Here is a 14,919-nt window from a genome sequence, read left to right as displayed (position 1 = left end):
ATAGATGTTATCTTGTACATTTTTAGGATGGTTTGCTGAGTCAAGGGTACGGCGATCTTATAAACCGGCTCCACGCACAGATACCAAAGGTGACCAATGATGGCAAACGTCTTCAGATGGTTGTGTGCTCCGCAACTCTCCACTCATTCGACGTCAAGAAGATGGCTGTAGGTTATCTTTTTCAATTAATTGTATGAACTTTATACAAGCATCATGTTACTAAAAAGCTTTGAATTACTGCAATCATGAATTGCATGTGTTAATGTCTTTGACATAGGAGCACCTACCATGAATGTTTTAGTGATGTTTATTTAGTTCGCATCAAGTTAGTAGAATGTTGAAATTGTTTGAATTACTTTATTCATAAATTAGCTCATTCCATGTGTTAATATTTGTTGAACATTTACATGGTAGTGAATGCTTTATTGGTGTTTAAACCTATGTTAGTCTTTGTGGATCAGCTTGGCCAAAGTTTCCCAACAAGATTATTGGCAGAAAAAAGTCAAAACAATACAAAAACGTTTTGAATGCATATTCTCTTTTTGTCAATCCTAATGGTTCTAATTAAGACCCAATATCACTGTTCAATTACATTTCAGGAGAGACTCATGTATTTCCCAACATGGATTGATCTGAAAGGCCAAGACTCTGTACCAGAGACGGTACATCACTGTGTAAGTAGACCAATGACCGTGTCTATATGCCAGAGACGGTACATCACTGTGTAAGTAGACCAATGACCGTGTCTATATGCCAGAGATGGTACATCACTGTGTAAGTAGACCAACGGCCCTTTCTCTGTGCAAGAAACAGTGTGTAAGTAGACCAATGACCATTTCTCTGCCAGTTTCTCTGTGCAAGAGACGGTCCATCACGATGTAAGCTATTTTTAGCCTTATTAACCATTGCCATTCTGTTATATAATGCAAGTAGACCAATGACCGTTTTTCTGTACCAAATACAGGACATCACTGTTTTAAATGAAGTCTGATATAAGTTTCTGATAAGTCATGAACACAGATGAAATTGTGTAGCTGTGGAGTTAATAATGCATATGACTTATAAGCAATCAGCACGAATAACATGTTAAGGTTACAAAATGGTGTTGGTAATTGGGTTGACAAATAATGAGTCCTGTGGCTAGAGAGTGAGTTAAACCCATTTGTTGTTAAAATGGCAAAAAAACAAATAGTGAATGAAGGTTAAATGACTGTCAGTGGACACATACATTTATATCCTTGTCATGTCTAGCATTAGGTGATCATGCATTTAAGTCTAAATCATATAAACAACCACTTAATTCTTATTTATGCCCTGGAAAAACACACTGTCAATCTGTCTGTCCAGTTTTCCGTGTCCCATGCTGTTATTTGGTCATGCAGGGAGGGATCTGAAAATTACTTGGCAACTGTGTTTGCTACTAAAGCTGATGTGTCGCATGCAATACCCAGAAGCCTTTGTCAAAGTTCAAGATTTTATCATTTTGGAATGCTGCATATTTGCACATACCGGTAGATATAATACAGTTGGTCGTGCCCAGGTTGTAATGTTTTCATGCTTTAGGGATTTAAAATTGCTTGGCGTATGTGTTCGGTACATAAGAGAACGCGTGGCTTGCAAGACTCGGATCCCTTCCTCAAAATTTCTTGAATGTTAAAGTAAATAGGCATATGTGTTTGGTACATAAATGTGATATGACGTGTGGAAGGTCATTGACACTACTTCAAAATTCAAGGTCACAATTGTAGGCAAATCATTATGGGTTGATGCATTAATGCTGAGAGAAGGGGTTTATTTTTGTGCTGTTTTCTTGTCATGCACAGTTTATACCCCTGAAGTCCCTGGAGGTGAACATAACCATGCAGTCCACCCAGCAATTCCTGTGACTGTCCTTCTGCTTTTTCTATTATCATATTTGTCATTCATAGGTAGATTTTACAATAACATTGTCACATGTCTTCGGTACGTAATGAGTACATGTGCTATGCACAGAACCAATCTCAAAGATCATACACTAACTTGTTGTATGTGGCATGTGCAAGACCCATTTTCTTCTATATAATTCACACTTTAGGTCAAACATCATTGGTTCTGGCATATCCTTTAGTTTTATGTTATCTCTTCCCGAATATAGGCATATAAGTTAGTGCATAATCTGTTGAACTAGATGGCATTTTATCATTATCTAGATCTCCGAACAATTATGTATGTACTTTAAGTCTTAAGAGAATGGCTTGTTATTGGCTTCTGTGCAAAAAGAATGGTTTGTTATTGGCTTCTGTGTAAACTATTTCAGGTTTGCATGGTTGACCCATTGAAAGACACTCGGTGGAAAGATCTGCGCCAGCACGTAGAGACCGATGGGGTACATTCTGAGGACAAAATACAGCCCCATGGAACCACTCAGGGTAATCAATCTTAAGATATGTGTGAACCAGTCAGGGTATCATCTTAAAGTGCAAATCATGAAGACAGCAGCATCCAATAAGATTGTGGAGTTTGGTAACAGGGGTGGGAGATGCACCTTTAACATTCTTTAAAGCTTTTTTTTTGGCAAAAACAATTAAATGATCCAGATGATTAAAGATTCACATGAAAGTTAGTCAAATGGCATTACAGAATAAAATTAATGGCATCATTTGAAATGAGATTGCATTTAACACACAATTGCTTATTTCTTAGTGTGTTCTATTTAGAGGTAAAATTTAATCACAATTCACATTAATAACATGTTGTGTCTAGACTTTGAATCTGGAAGATATCTTGAATTTCTACAGAGATTTCTATTTTGTTTAAGCACAATTAATGAGTCTTGACAATAAAACACAAGTCCCAGTAGAAGAAAGATTGTTTTCATTAATTATAAGTACTAAAACACAAGTCTCAAAAGAATAAAGATTATTATCATAATTATTAGTTCTGAAACACAAGTCTCAATACCAGAAAGAATGCTGTCGTTAATTATAAGTACTAAAACAGAAGTCTCAGTAGAAGAAAGATTGTTGTCATTAATTATAGTACTGTTTAGATGGCAATACATTTAACAACTTTTCCAATTGGTCAGTTGTTTCAATACATTTGAAGATGTCTTTATAAATATAGAAAATCAAATCAAACTCAATGATGGAGATGGTATACCATTCGATAGTTCCTGGTGTACATAAAGTGTTTTCCTTTAATAAGATGAATATTTTTACCTTATGTTTTATCTTTCCTAAGCACTGGAGTAGTAGTTTGAACAAAATAAGGTATCAAAGTATGTGTATATAATATCACATACCTTTCAGTTGAAAATAAAAGAGAACTCCTAAAATAATAATTTTTATCATGAGTTAATGTAAGCTTAATGAAACTTTCCATGTCATCTGTGATCAATATTGTTATTTTTTCAGTTACATTTAAAACTCTTTTCCCTCCAAACTCTTATGGAGCTAATAAATTCCTCATTGCATTTGCATTAAATTAAATGTGAGTCAGTTAAAATCTCAAAGATTAATGCATGCATTATGACTTCCAACTCAATAGCAATTGCAAACTTTTTTCATTTTGTTTGCACTGATGTTCAGCTACTGTCTACTCCATTTATATTTTCAAAAACTGTTTTTATTGGTATTGAATTTTATTCAAAATCCGCTAAGCTCAAGAAATGTCACTTTTGATTGTGTGGGCTACCATTTGAAAGTTACAATATCTCTTGTAAATTAAAAGATATTATCATAAAATGTCAGCAGAAGTGTTGCACATGAATTACTAATGTAAACAGGGATGATTGCATAAGTTTTGAAATGTTTTTGCTATTTTCATTCCAGAAAAGTTTTAGTTAACCAATTTATAGAAAAGTTGTTCACTTTGCATTTAGGGCAATGTTTTTGGTTTGAGATTTTGCAACCTTAGAATTATTGCCAAGAAAAATCTTGTCATGCTAAAAGTTACATGAATACATTAAAAATGCAATAAAATATGTATTTAAAAGAAATGATACAACTTCTACATCAAAATGGAAGGAATGTTGCCATGTATTATAATCAATATCATATGCCTGCTCTCAATGAATACTTGTTTGTTTTAGAGACCTACTCAGAGGCAGTAAAGATTCTTAAGGGCGAATATACAGTCAAAGCAATAGAGGAGCACAATATGGACCGGGCACTTATCTTCTGTCGGACAAAAATTGACTGTGACAACATGGAAAAATATCTCAGACAAAGGGGACAAGGTAATTGCAATAGTTGAATATTTTTATGCCACCTGCACGTTGTCACACTCATTGCACTCTCCAACTTGGTATTTGTTATCCAATTTTAAACTACCAAACTGGGATATTTATTGATATACCCTTCATTCAATTGACTTAATACTTCACACAATTGTTCAGGATTATCACACAATGAGGTTACATAACTCCATATTATCCTTAATACAAGTTATGGCCCCTGATTGACTTAGGTTAAAGTTTTAGGACAGGTTAAAGTTTTAGGGCAAGTTGGGATTTTAATAAAAATCTTCTATATATCTCTACCCTTCATTCAATGCACTTAATACTTCGCAGAATTATTGATGACCATCTTACAATAAGGAACATATCTTCATTTTAACTTCCATACCCTTCATTCAATGCACTTAATACTTCGCAGAATTATTGACGACCGTCTTACAACAAGGAACATAACTCCATTTTAACCCTAAATACAAATTATGGCCCTTGATTGAATTTTTTTTTTGAATTTTTTTTTGTAAGTTTTCTTTTAATTTCTTTTGACAGGCACATTTTTATGCCCCCCTTTGAAGAAGAAGGGTATATTGCTTTGCACATGTTGGTTGGTAGGTCAGTCAGTCGGTCGGTTGGTCGGTTGGTCCGTCGGTAGACCGAAGCTTGTCAGAGTGATAACTCAACAATTCCTGGACGTATGGTCATCAAACTTGACCTGAAGGTTGGGCCTGACCAGTAGATGACCCCTATTGATTTTAGGGCTAATCAGGTCAAAGGTCAAGGTCACAGTAACCTTTAATGGTGAAAGAATTTTAAAGCTTGTCCGAGTGATTACTCAACAATGCCTAGACCTATAGTCATCAAACTTGATATGGAAGTTGGGCCTTGCCAGTAGATGACCCCTATTGTTTTTTGGGGTGATCGGGCCAAAGGTCAAGGTCACAGTGACCTTGAATGGTATAAAGTTGTCCGATTGATAACTCAACAATGCCTGCACCCATGGCCCCTCATACTTGACTTGGAGGTTGGGCCTGACCAGTAGATGACCCCTATTGTTTTTGGGGGTCACGGGCCGTAGGTCAAGGTCACAGTGACATTGAATGGTAAAAGGTTGGACGGAGTGATAACTCGACAATGCCTGCACCCATGGCCCTCATACTTGACTTGGAGGTTGGGCCTGACCAGTAGATGACCTTTATTGATTTTAGGAGTCATCGGGTCAAAGGTTAAGTTCACAGCGACCTTGAATGCGAAAATGTTTCGAGTGATAACTCAACGATGCCTGCACCCATGGCCCTCAAACTTGATTTGGAGTTGTGTCTGACCTGTAGATGACCCCTTATGATTTTAGGGGCCATCTGGTCAAAGGTCAAGGTCACAGTGACCTTGAACGAAAAAAGCCTGTCTGTGTGATAATTTGGCAATGCCTGCACCCATGGCCCTTAAACTTTTGGTTTTTGGTGAACAGCATGTATTTTTAGGTCATAGTCAAAGGTCATGGTCATGACACATTCAATCCTCACACTTTGAATGGTCATAATCTTAAAACTGCCTCAACGGCATCTCATGTCAGTGACAAATCAGCTGTCATTTCGGTCCATGCATATTTCATTCAATTGTCCATATAATCTTGACAACATGGTGCTCAGGGGGGGGCATAATGTTTGACAAACATCTCTTGTTATAATCTTAACCACATTTTCATAAAGGGAAAACAAGTTATTTGAATGACTTGCGTCATTGTTCGGGCGGGCTGGTGGAAGGGCCTCAAAGTCACCTTATGTATCGAATAATTTTAGCTAGGTTTGACATAAAGAGACCAAACTTGGTATATACGAAGAGTTTATGGAGACCTTTTATGACAATTTGTTTGAGGCCCCTAGGATCAAGGTCAAGGTTACTATTAATAGAGAAGGGGTTGGTATTGAATAACTTAAGTAAGGGTCTACATATTGTGACCAAACTTGGTATATAGGAAGAGTTTATAGAGCCCTTTCCTGAGATTGTGTTTTGGACCCCGAGAGTTATGGTCTAGGTCAAAGTCACTGTCGCTAAAAATAGAAATATGGTTAGTACTGAATAACTTGAGTAAGGGTTGACATATAGTGTGACCAAACTTGGTATATAGGACAAGTTAATGCAGTGCTTTCATTGGATTGCCTTTTGGTCCTAGGGTCAAGGTCACTGTTACTAAAAATAGATTACTGTTTTAGTTATTGTTGACATACTGTGACTAAATTTGATATGTAGGAAGAGTTTATGGAGGACTTCCATGGGATTGTGTTTGGGGAAGGCTTAAGATCAAGGTCACTGTTACAAAAAATAGAAGAAAGCAATTAAAACTGAATCTCTTCTGCCAATCATTAAAATCCCGGTTTTGTCACATCGCGATTCTTGTTCACTTTTTAATTTGATTGTTTTATTGCTTTTGACAGGCACATATTACATTGTTATTGTATTCACTTCTAAGTCAAAGTGGCGTAGTCGAGCGCACTGTCTTACAACAGCTCTTGTTTAAGTGTACAGCCACGTAGCCATAATTGATTCCAAGATTACACAATGGATAAGCGCCGCCCTCAATTGTATTGACTTTCAAATTTTCAAAAAACTCTCATTTTTTTATTGGCTATGACCCTATCAATATATATCTACTTAATTTTGTACGACAATGATAGGAAACATATATCCGATTAAAAGAATTCTTGTTAATATATTGAATTCTTATAGGCAGGTAGTTTAAGTAATCATTTGTAATTTTAGATGTCTTACTATTTCAGGAAAGTTTTCGTGTGTTTGTCTCCATGGTGACCGGAAACCCCAAGAAAGGAAGGACAATCTACAGAAGTTTAAGGTATTCATACCTATTCCTGTAGAATGACAGCTCAATCAGTAGTAAATCAATTTTAAAATACATATACAACTAATTTGCCTCTTTGAAATCTAATCAGATATTCTGGCAGAAAGTTTTAATCAACCTATTTCCTTATTAAGCTGAAACAATCCTAGCTAGTGTAGAAAATATCCAATAACTAAAAAAAATGATCCTCATTAAAATCATTGAATTTTGTTGAAATGTTTTTACCATACATTTTTTCCACCACCGGGTTAAAAATGTTTTGATGTTACGGAATTATTGAATGTAATGAAGATGCACTTTCTGACATCTTTCTTGTACATTTTTTGAAGGATGGCAAAGTGAAGTTCTTGATTTGTACAGATGTTGCTGCCAGAGGCATAGATGTATCAGGGGTTCCCTTTGGTGCGTACAGCTATCATATGAATACTATTGCATTTAACAGTATTCTAAACTTCCGAAATAGTGTCATCATCTGTGTAAGCATGGTTGTGCAGATTTTTAGTAAAGCCAATAACACAGCAGGGCTTTTTCTATAGTACCCACGGGTCCGACTATCGGACCCATTCCCAAAGCAAAATATAAGATATTTTCCCAATCTTCAGAAAAAAATCGAAATCAATTTTTTTTTTTTTTTAGGAAGTCTTTTTACCTGTACTGGTTCATTTTCAACATCCAAATAAATTACTTAGTATTTGATGTAAAGTTTGTTTGATAGTTGAACTTGGAAATCAATGATTTTCATCACATTCAGAGATCAGTATAAACTATTTACTAACTGTCATGATTTATTGCAATAGATATTTCACCCCAAGGATTGATATTTTTTGGGTCTTTTAAAGGGAAAATAAACTAATATTCAATCATTTCCTAATCGCAGGAGACTAGCTGTTGTTTTTTATTAACTGTAAAATTTACAAATTTTGGCATTTTCATGACACAAAATTTCCCAAAATGTCTAGGGTCTTCTTCCCAAAATGGGCAGAAAAAGCCCTGCACAGCTTTAATTATTGTCGAGTAATGCCCCTTGTTCAACTGAAAATATTTATTAAAGAAGGTGCTGGCATTTGTTTCACAGCGCTTTTGTTTATTGAAGCCACATTTTAAGTTTAGCTGGTGACATCAAAGTTGAAACACAATATATAGAGACCATGTCGTTTCCCTAACTGTTTTTTATTTTAATTGTCATTTTTTTTACTCACTTTGTATTTTTCCTAACCACTTTCATTTTTTTTTATGTCCTTAAAAAATTGGACCCCCAAACCATGTTATGAATTGGTGTACTTTTAAAAGAAACAAACTGTATTATTCTTGTTCATTTCTAGGTAAAATTTCAAATCCCAATTTGGTTAAAATTACACATTTTTCCCCATCAGAAAGGTCCTGGCCCAAGGCCCAAAATGGTGAAGAAACACTGTCTTTGATTTATATATATTTATGTCTGTCTCCTGGCATGTGATTTAATACCTCAGCAGATGTGTCCGTCAGTCAGTCAGTCTTTGTTTCCGCTTAATTACTTGAGAACGCTAAGACCCAGAAACTTCATACAGTATACTCAGGTTGATCATGACCCCTTTTGATTTTAAGATCAGTATGTTAAAGGTCAAGGTCGCATTGGCCTTGAGATGAAAAAAACAGTTCCTATCACTAACCGAAGATCCTTTGTTTCTAGGAACTTCATACCTAGTATGGTCAGTAGTAAGTCATGACCATTACATAACCCCTAATGATTTTCAGATCAGTAGGTCTAAGGTCATGGTCCAGGTGACTGTGAGGTGAAAAAATGTTTTCCGGTTCAATACCAAATGACAACTAAAAAACGCTTGAAGGAACTTCCTACTTGGTATCCCAGTTCGTCTTAACTAATAGATGACCCCAATTGATTTGGGGATCACTAGGCAGCTTTATAGGTTGCAGTGACCCTGGCCGTGAGTTAAAAAAATGGTTTCCACTCATTAACTAAAGACCGCTTGCACCCAGGAACTTCATACTTGGTATCCCAGTTGGTCATGACTAGTAGATGACCCTTCTGATTTTCAGGTCAGTAGGTGAAAGGTCACAGTGACTTTCTCGAGGTAAATTAACAGTTTCTGCTGAATAACTAAAAAACACTTGGGCCCAGGAACTTCATACATTGTTTGCTAGTTGGTCTTGATCAGTAGATAACGCCTATTGAATTTGAAGTCAGTAGGTCGAGATCACTGTGACCTTCAGATAAAAAAAACAATTTTTTCGTCGCTTAGACCCAGGATCTTCATACTTGGAATCCAGGAACTTTATACGTGGTATTCAGGTTGGTCATGACCAGTAGATGCCCCCTATGTTTGTTGTTTCTTGTCCAGAAGTACAAATTTCATGTCCATCATTGATTATGTCTCATATACATGGTCTATAAGACCACACAATGGGGGAGACAAGCACTTTTTCAAAAAAGCAATCTAGTTCTCATTCCCATTCTCATATCCACATGACCTATTTTCCAATTATCAAAGCACTAATACCATCATTCATCTTACTTAAGTCAAAGTTTGTTTTCTAATAAAAATCCCTTCGTAGACAAATTTATTTGTTTATTTTACAGTGATTAATGTGACATTACCCGATGAGAAACAGAACTACATCCATCGAATTGGGCGCGTTGGGCGTGCAGAAAGGTTTTATAATACATTCATTTAGTACCGTAACAGTATTCAATTTGGCTGTAACATCATAAAATAACCCTGTAATGGAAATGTTATGGTGTCATTAAAACTAGTGTGCCGTCTAATGCAGATTATGTTCACAGTATGTCCCAATAAAGACTTTTAATCAGTGTTATACAATCTTTGATTTTCGTCTCAAAACACATTTTCACTTGCAGAATGGGTCTAGCGTTTTCCCTGGTTGCAGCAGTAAAAGAAAAGGTAATTTCACTCTCCATAAACAAACTATATAGTATTAAATGTTTTTAGTTTTGATTAATCCGGCTCACCGGTAATTCATTTATCTGCTTTATATTACTATTTAGGTCATGACAACTATTTCTCGGTGGTGAATGATTGCAGACATTAACCTATTTTTGTTTATCTGTATTTTTAATGTGATTCTGCCATTAAAGTTTTACTTCTATATCCGTCTCAGCCAGAAACTGTATATGAACTTAAACAAAGTGGCACCTTTATTGATATAATTTACATATATCACGGATTTTATTCTTACCAAAGAGACTTCTGAAGTATTGGTTTGTGGTTTCAACGCAAAATTTTAAGATCAGTTATGCTAGTGTTTATATTATAATAATTCTGCTTTTCTTCTTTGATTACCACATGTTTTCTATTCTGAAAATGTCCATAAATGCACCTCAACTCAGGACTCTTTATTATTAAGTGCTAAATTATCATTATTAGTTTGTCTGTTTATAAGATCAGTTATTATCGTAGCCTTGCTCGTGTTGTCAGCTTCTGCTTTATTGGCATGCAAAACTTTAATTAGACCAGCACTCAAAATCTGTTGAAGAGTTAAGTGAAACTTTGAATACATGTTGGTTACCAATATGCACATATACAACAAGACCCATAACTCTTGCTTTCTTGCTTGTTTTTTACTGAAAAAACCTTCGAGGTGCTCTGGTTTTAAAAAGGTCACTTTACTTTGTACAGGTGTGGTACCATTCTAACTGCACAAACAGAGGCCGGGGATGTTACAACACAAAATTGACAGACCGTGGAGGATGCTGTATATGGTACAATGAACCACAGGTGAGATCTGTATATGATACAATGAACCACAGGTGAGATCTGTATATGGTACAATGAACGACAGGTGAGATCTGTATATGGTACAATGAACCACAGGTGAGATCTGTATATAGTACAATGAACCACAGGTGAGATATGTATATAATACAATGAACGACAGGTGAGATCTGTATATGGTACAATGAACCACAGGTGAGATCTGTATATAGTACAATGAACCACAGGTGAGATATGTATATGATACAATGAACCACAGGTGAGATATGTATATAATACAATGAACCACAGGTGAGATCTGTTCATGGTACAATGAACCACAGGTGAGATATGTATATAATACAATGAACCACAGGTGAGATATGTATATAATACAATGAACCACAGGTGAGATATGTATATGGTACAATGAACCACAGGTGAGATATGTATATGATACAATGAACCACAGGTGAGATCTGTATATGGTACAATGAACCACAGGTGAGATCAAACCACAGGTGAGATATGTATATGGTACAATGAACCACAGGTGAGATCTGTTTATGGTACAATGAACCACAGGTGAGATATGTATATGGTACAATGAACCACAGGTGAGATATGTATATGATACAATGAACCACAGGTGAAATCTGTTCATGGTACAATGAACCACATGTGAGATCTGTATATTGTACAATGAACCACAGGTGATATCTGTATATTGTACAATGAACCACAGGTGAGATCTGTTCATGGTACAATGAACCACAGGTGAGATATGTATATGGTACAATGAACCACAGGTGAGATATGTATATGGTACAATGAACCACAGGTGAGATATGTATATAATACAATGAACCACAGGTGAGATCTGTATATGGTACAATGAACCACAGGTGAGATATGTATATTGTACAATGAACCACAGGTGAGATATGTATATAATACAATGAACCACAGGTGAGATCTGTTCATGGTACAATGAACCACAGGTGAAATATGTATATGGTACAATGAACCACAGGTGAGATATGTATATGGTACAATGAACCACAGGTTAACCCTAAAACCTCAAAATACACATCAGACAGGATAAGTATTCAAATTGTAAGTTGATGACATGGCACTGATATAATAAATATTGTTGAAAGACAATCAGAAAAGCAACAGACGACATACACTTTGATAATAATAAGAACTGTCTGAAGTTGGATTAAACTTGAATCTCTCTGTTGTAGTCACAGATGACAGTAATACGCGGCAATGGGGAATACTGTTTTGTAGGATACTGCACATTAAACTACTTTAATATACAACTAACTATAGTTTATATATTATATTACCCTTGAATATGTCCTTTTTGTGTTCCAGCTTTTAAGTGATGTGGAGGAGCATCTTGATATCACCATCGACAAGGTGGAACCGGAAATGAAGGTCCCCATCAATGAGTTCGATGGAAAGGTCACTTACGGACAGAAACGAGCAGGGGCCGGTAAGTAAAATGGTTTTTAGTTTTTCAGTTTTTCAAGAAATAGTTAAGGTGTTATCATGGCCAAGGCATCCTTTGAATCTTTTAATCTTAAATACCTGGTATTCATGACTTAAAAAAAACATTTACCATATTCATATGAAACTTGGTACACAATTTTTGGTGCAAAATTGGTGCTATTTTTCCAGTGATAATACATGATTGAGTAGCCATGCAGACACATGATGCAGTCATAATTGTTGTAGTTATGACCCTTTACTGTACACCTAACCATGCTTTGGAATGTGTTATACAAAGCTAAACTACAAGAGGTTCATGGGGCTGGAGACCCTGTCATTGCCCTGGCTCCAATTATTTTTGAAAATTTTGAACTCGACCCATGTATTCAAATGAAACCTGTTACACGATGACTTGTTGTCAGTGAGAAATCGCAAGAGAGCGGGGCCCACATGTTTGGTTTTCATGGTTTTGGAGTTATGACCCTTGATTGACTAAAATAAAAATGAAGATCATTGACGCTTGCATACATGTGTCTTGTGTTTTACCACACATGCGCTCAATGTTAGTTTTCCGATCTGTGTATCCTTTTTATGTTGGCCATCTCCTTATACCATCAACTTTTGCTGTAAATAACTTGTTCTCAGGAACAGCTTAGCCTAATTCAACCATACTTTATAGGATTGATTTAAGTAATTTCGTAACTGTACGGAATATTGTATTCCGTGTACCAGGAATTTATTTAAAATAACGCTCATTTTGTTTTCTTTAAGAGCAGTTGATTGGTATGTGACCCTATGTGATATATCCCTCTTGAAAAAAAACAACATTATAATACAAACTACCTCATGTTTACTGTTGCCAGGAGACTGCTGTTCCTAGTTCTTTGTATAGTAATTAGTTTTGGATTTAATTAGCGTAGATGTCTTTTGGCAAATTTACAGTTGGAAGAGTTGGAAGATTTATTATTCTGAGGATTATCAATGTTCATTTAATTGCTCTTATATATTAACTTATGCAATTTGTCTGGTAGTAACTACATGACAGAAATGAGGAATGGAAAGTAAGATTATCTTAGTTGGTCTATGTGTTCAAAATTAAACAGTTTTAGACCTTAAGCCCAGTACATATCACGAAATGTACCTGCCATAGTACTTTACTGTGTTCACATTTGTTAACATGTGATGAAATTCTTTGTTCAAACTCTGTCTCCTTGTTGAGGTCTTTCTTCGATATTACAGGGAGTGGATACAAGGGTCATGTAGAGACACTGGCCCCTGCTGTCATGGAACTGGCCAAACTGGAAAAAAGAGTGCAGACTTCCTTTATTGACCTCAAGTACAAGAAGAAATTCTGTGTGAGATAAGACTGCAGCCTTTTAAGTATGGAAATGCTTGTGCTATGGTGTACAACTATTGGCGTGTACAAAGGCTTTGTAGCTAATGTACGTTATACAGTGCGTCACCACGAGTGTTTGTTGGTGTAAAAGAAGGTTCGTGACACATCTTTGCATGACAGCAAAAAGTGTTGTTGAGATTCACTTTCTAAGGAAATAACTGACTGTTGCAAAATGTGACACAAATCCTCTGATAATATGGCAATGCATTGAGCTGTGAAATTGTCATAAATGACGCTGTTTTCGTTTGGTTTAGATATCCAATTTCTGTTGCAATTTGAGTTTATTGATTGTGGAGGTTTTATTTTCAGGGTTTGTTTAATTTATCACCATTATTTTTTGCCATTACTTTTGCTTTTGGAGATGAAAAAGTTGTATGAAGCCTATTAGTAGTAATAAAGCAAGAACACGATTTTATTTGTATTTTGTATTTTTTAATATCAGATTGAAGAATTTAAGTTGGTTTCATACTCTACAAAAGGCTTCACAGTCATCAGACCAGCAAGACGACTCTAGCTTAAATATAATGCAAATAACCATTCTTTTGCATAGAGGTGTTTGTTGCGTGCAATAACTATTTAGGGGACTCACTCATGGTTTTGTAAAATGCACTTTATGTTTGCATGGTAAAATGAAGTGAGGCAAATCACTAGCAGTTTTATAACTAAGATACTGACGGCTGGAGCACTTCAACAAATGTTGATATATGTATGCGCATATATTGTCCATATAAAGGCATCGATTTTGAATAGCATAAGTAATGCTTTTCATCAAAAGACTTAGTCTCATTATGTTTCAGTGATGTAAACCTTTTTTTTTTGTATGCATATCCAAGTCTTCTCGTGCACTTTTCGACATTTTGTAACCTCAAAAAGAATGTAAAATGCCGCCTTAATTGCGTTTACAAAATGCATCAAATCCGAAAGTTTAATAAAAATTTAGCGCGCACGCCGTTATTACGACAATTGTATATCATGTGAATTTCGTAATGTAAAACAATCTACATGTATTTTGTTTTATATACTATTGTTTTTTTAAACAAAGTAATTAAACTTACACTGTTACTTTCATTAAATACGAGTATTTTACCTGAAGTTAAATTATATTCATCTAAAAAAGGGGGTAATAAGGCAATTAGAATTGACACATCCAACCTGCGATATTTCACTAAACATTGATAATTTTCCATTCCAAAATGCTTGCATCAAATTTATTTGAGAAATAGGAGCTTAATTTTCTTCATATGGAATT

At 35.5% G+C, this 14,919-nt stretch overlaps 1 protein-coding gene across 1 annotated transcript in view; it reads left to right on the top strand.

Moving 5' to 3' along the window:
• LOC128243513 (ATP-dependent RNA helicase DDX1-like) overlaps positions 1-14,080 on the top strand; it is a 57,843-nt gene extending 43,763 nt beyond the window's left edge. Inside the window, exons 13-23 of the mRNA XM_052961322.1 lie at positions 27-167; positions 600-674; positions 2,297-2,408; positions 4,070-4,216; positions 6,988-7,061; positions 7,397-7,469; positions 9,646-9,718; positions 9,925-9,967; positions 10,703-10,801; positions 12,158-12,278; positions 13,514-14,080. Of these exons, the coding sequence (XP_052817282.1) occupies positions 27-167; positions 600-674; positions 2,297-2,408; positions 4,070-4,216; positions 6,988-7,061; positions 7,397-7,469; positions 9,646-9,718; positions 9,925-9,967; positions 10,703-10,801; positions 12,158-12,278; positions 13,514-13,638 (1,083 nt within the window). The 3' untranslated portion in view covers positions 13,639-14,080. The remainder of the gene's footprint in view (positions 1-26; positions 168-599; positions 675-2,296; positions 2,409-4,069; positions 4,217-6,987; positions 7,062-7,396; positions 7,470-9,645; positions 9,719-9,924; positions 9,968-10,702; positions 10,802-12,157; positions 12,279-13,513) is intronic.
• The last annotated feature ends 839 nt before the right edge of the window (positions 14,081-14,919 follow it).

Source organism: Mya arenaria, chromosome 8, assembly GCF_026914265.1.
Source record: "Mya arenaria isolate MELC-2E11 chromosome 8, ASM2691426v1".
NCBI classification, from domain to species: domain Eukaryota; kingdom Metazoa; phylum Mollusca; class Bivalvia; order Myida; family Myidae; genus Mya; species Mya arenaria.
Note: the sequence above shows the minus strand (reverse complement) of the source record. Positions and strands in the feature narration are given on the sequence as shown.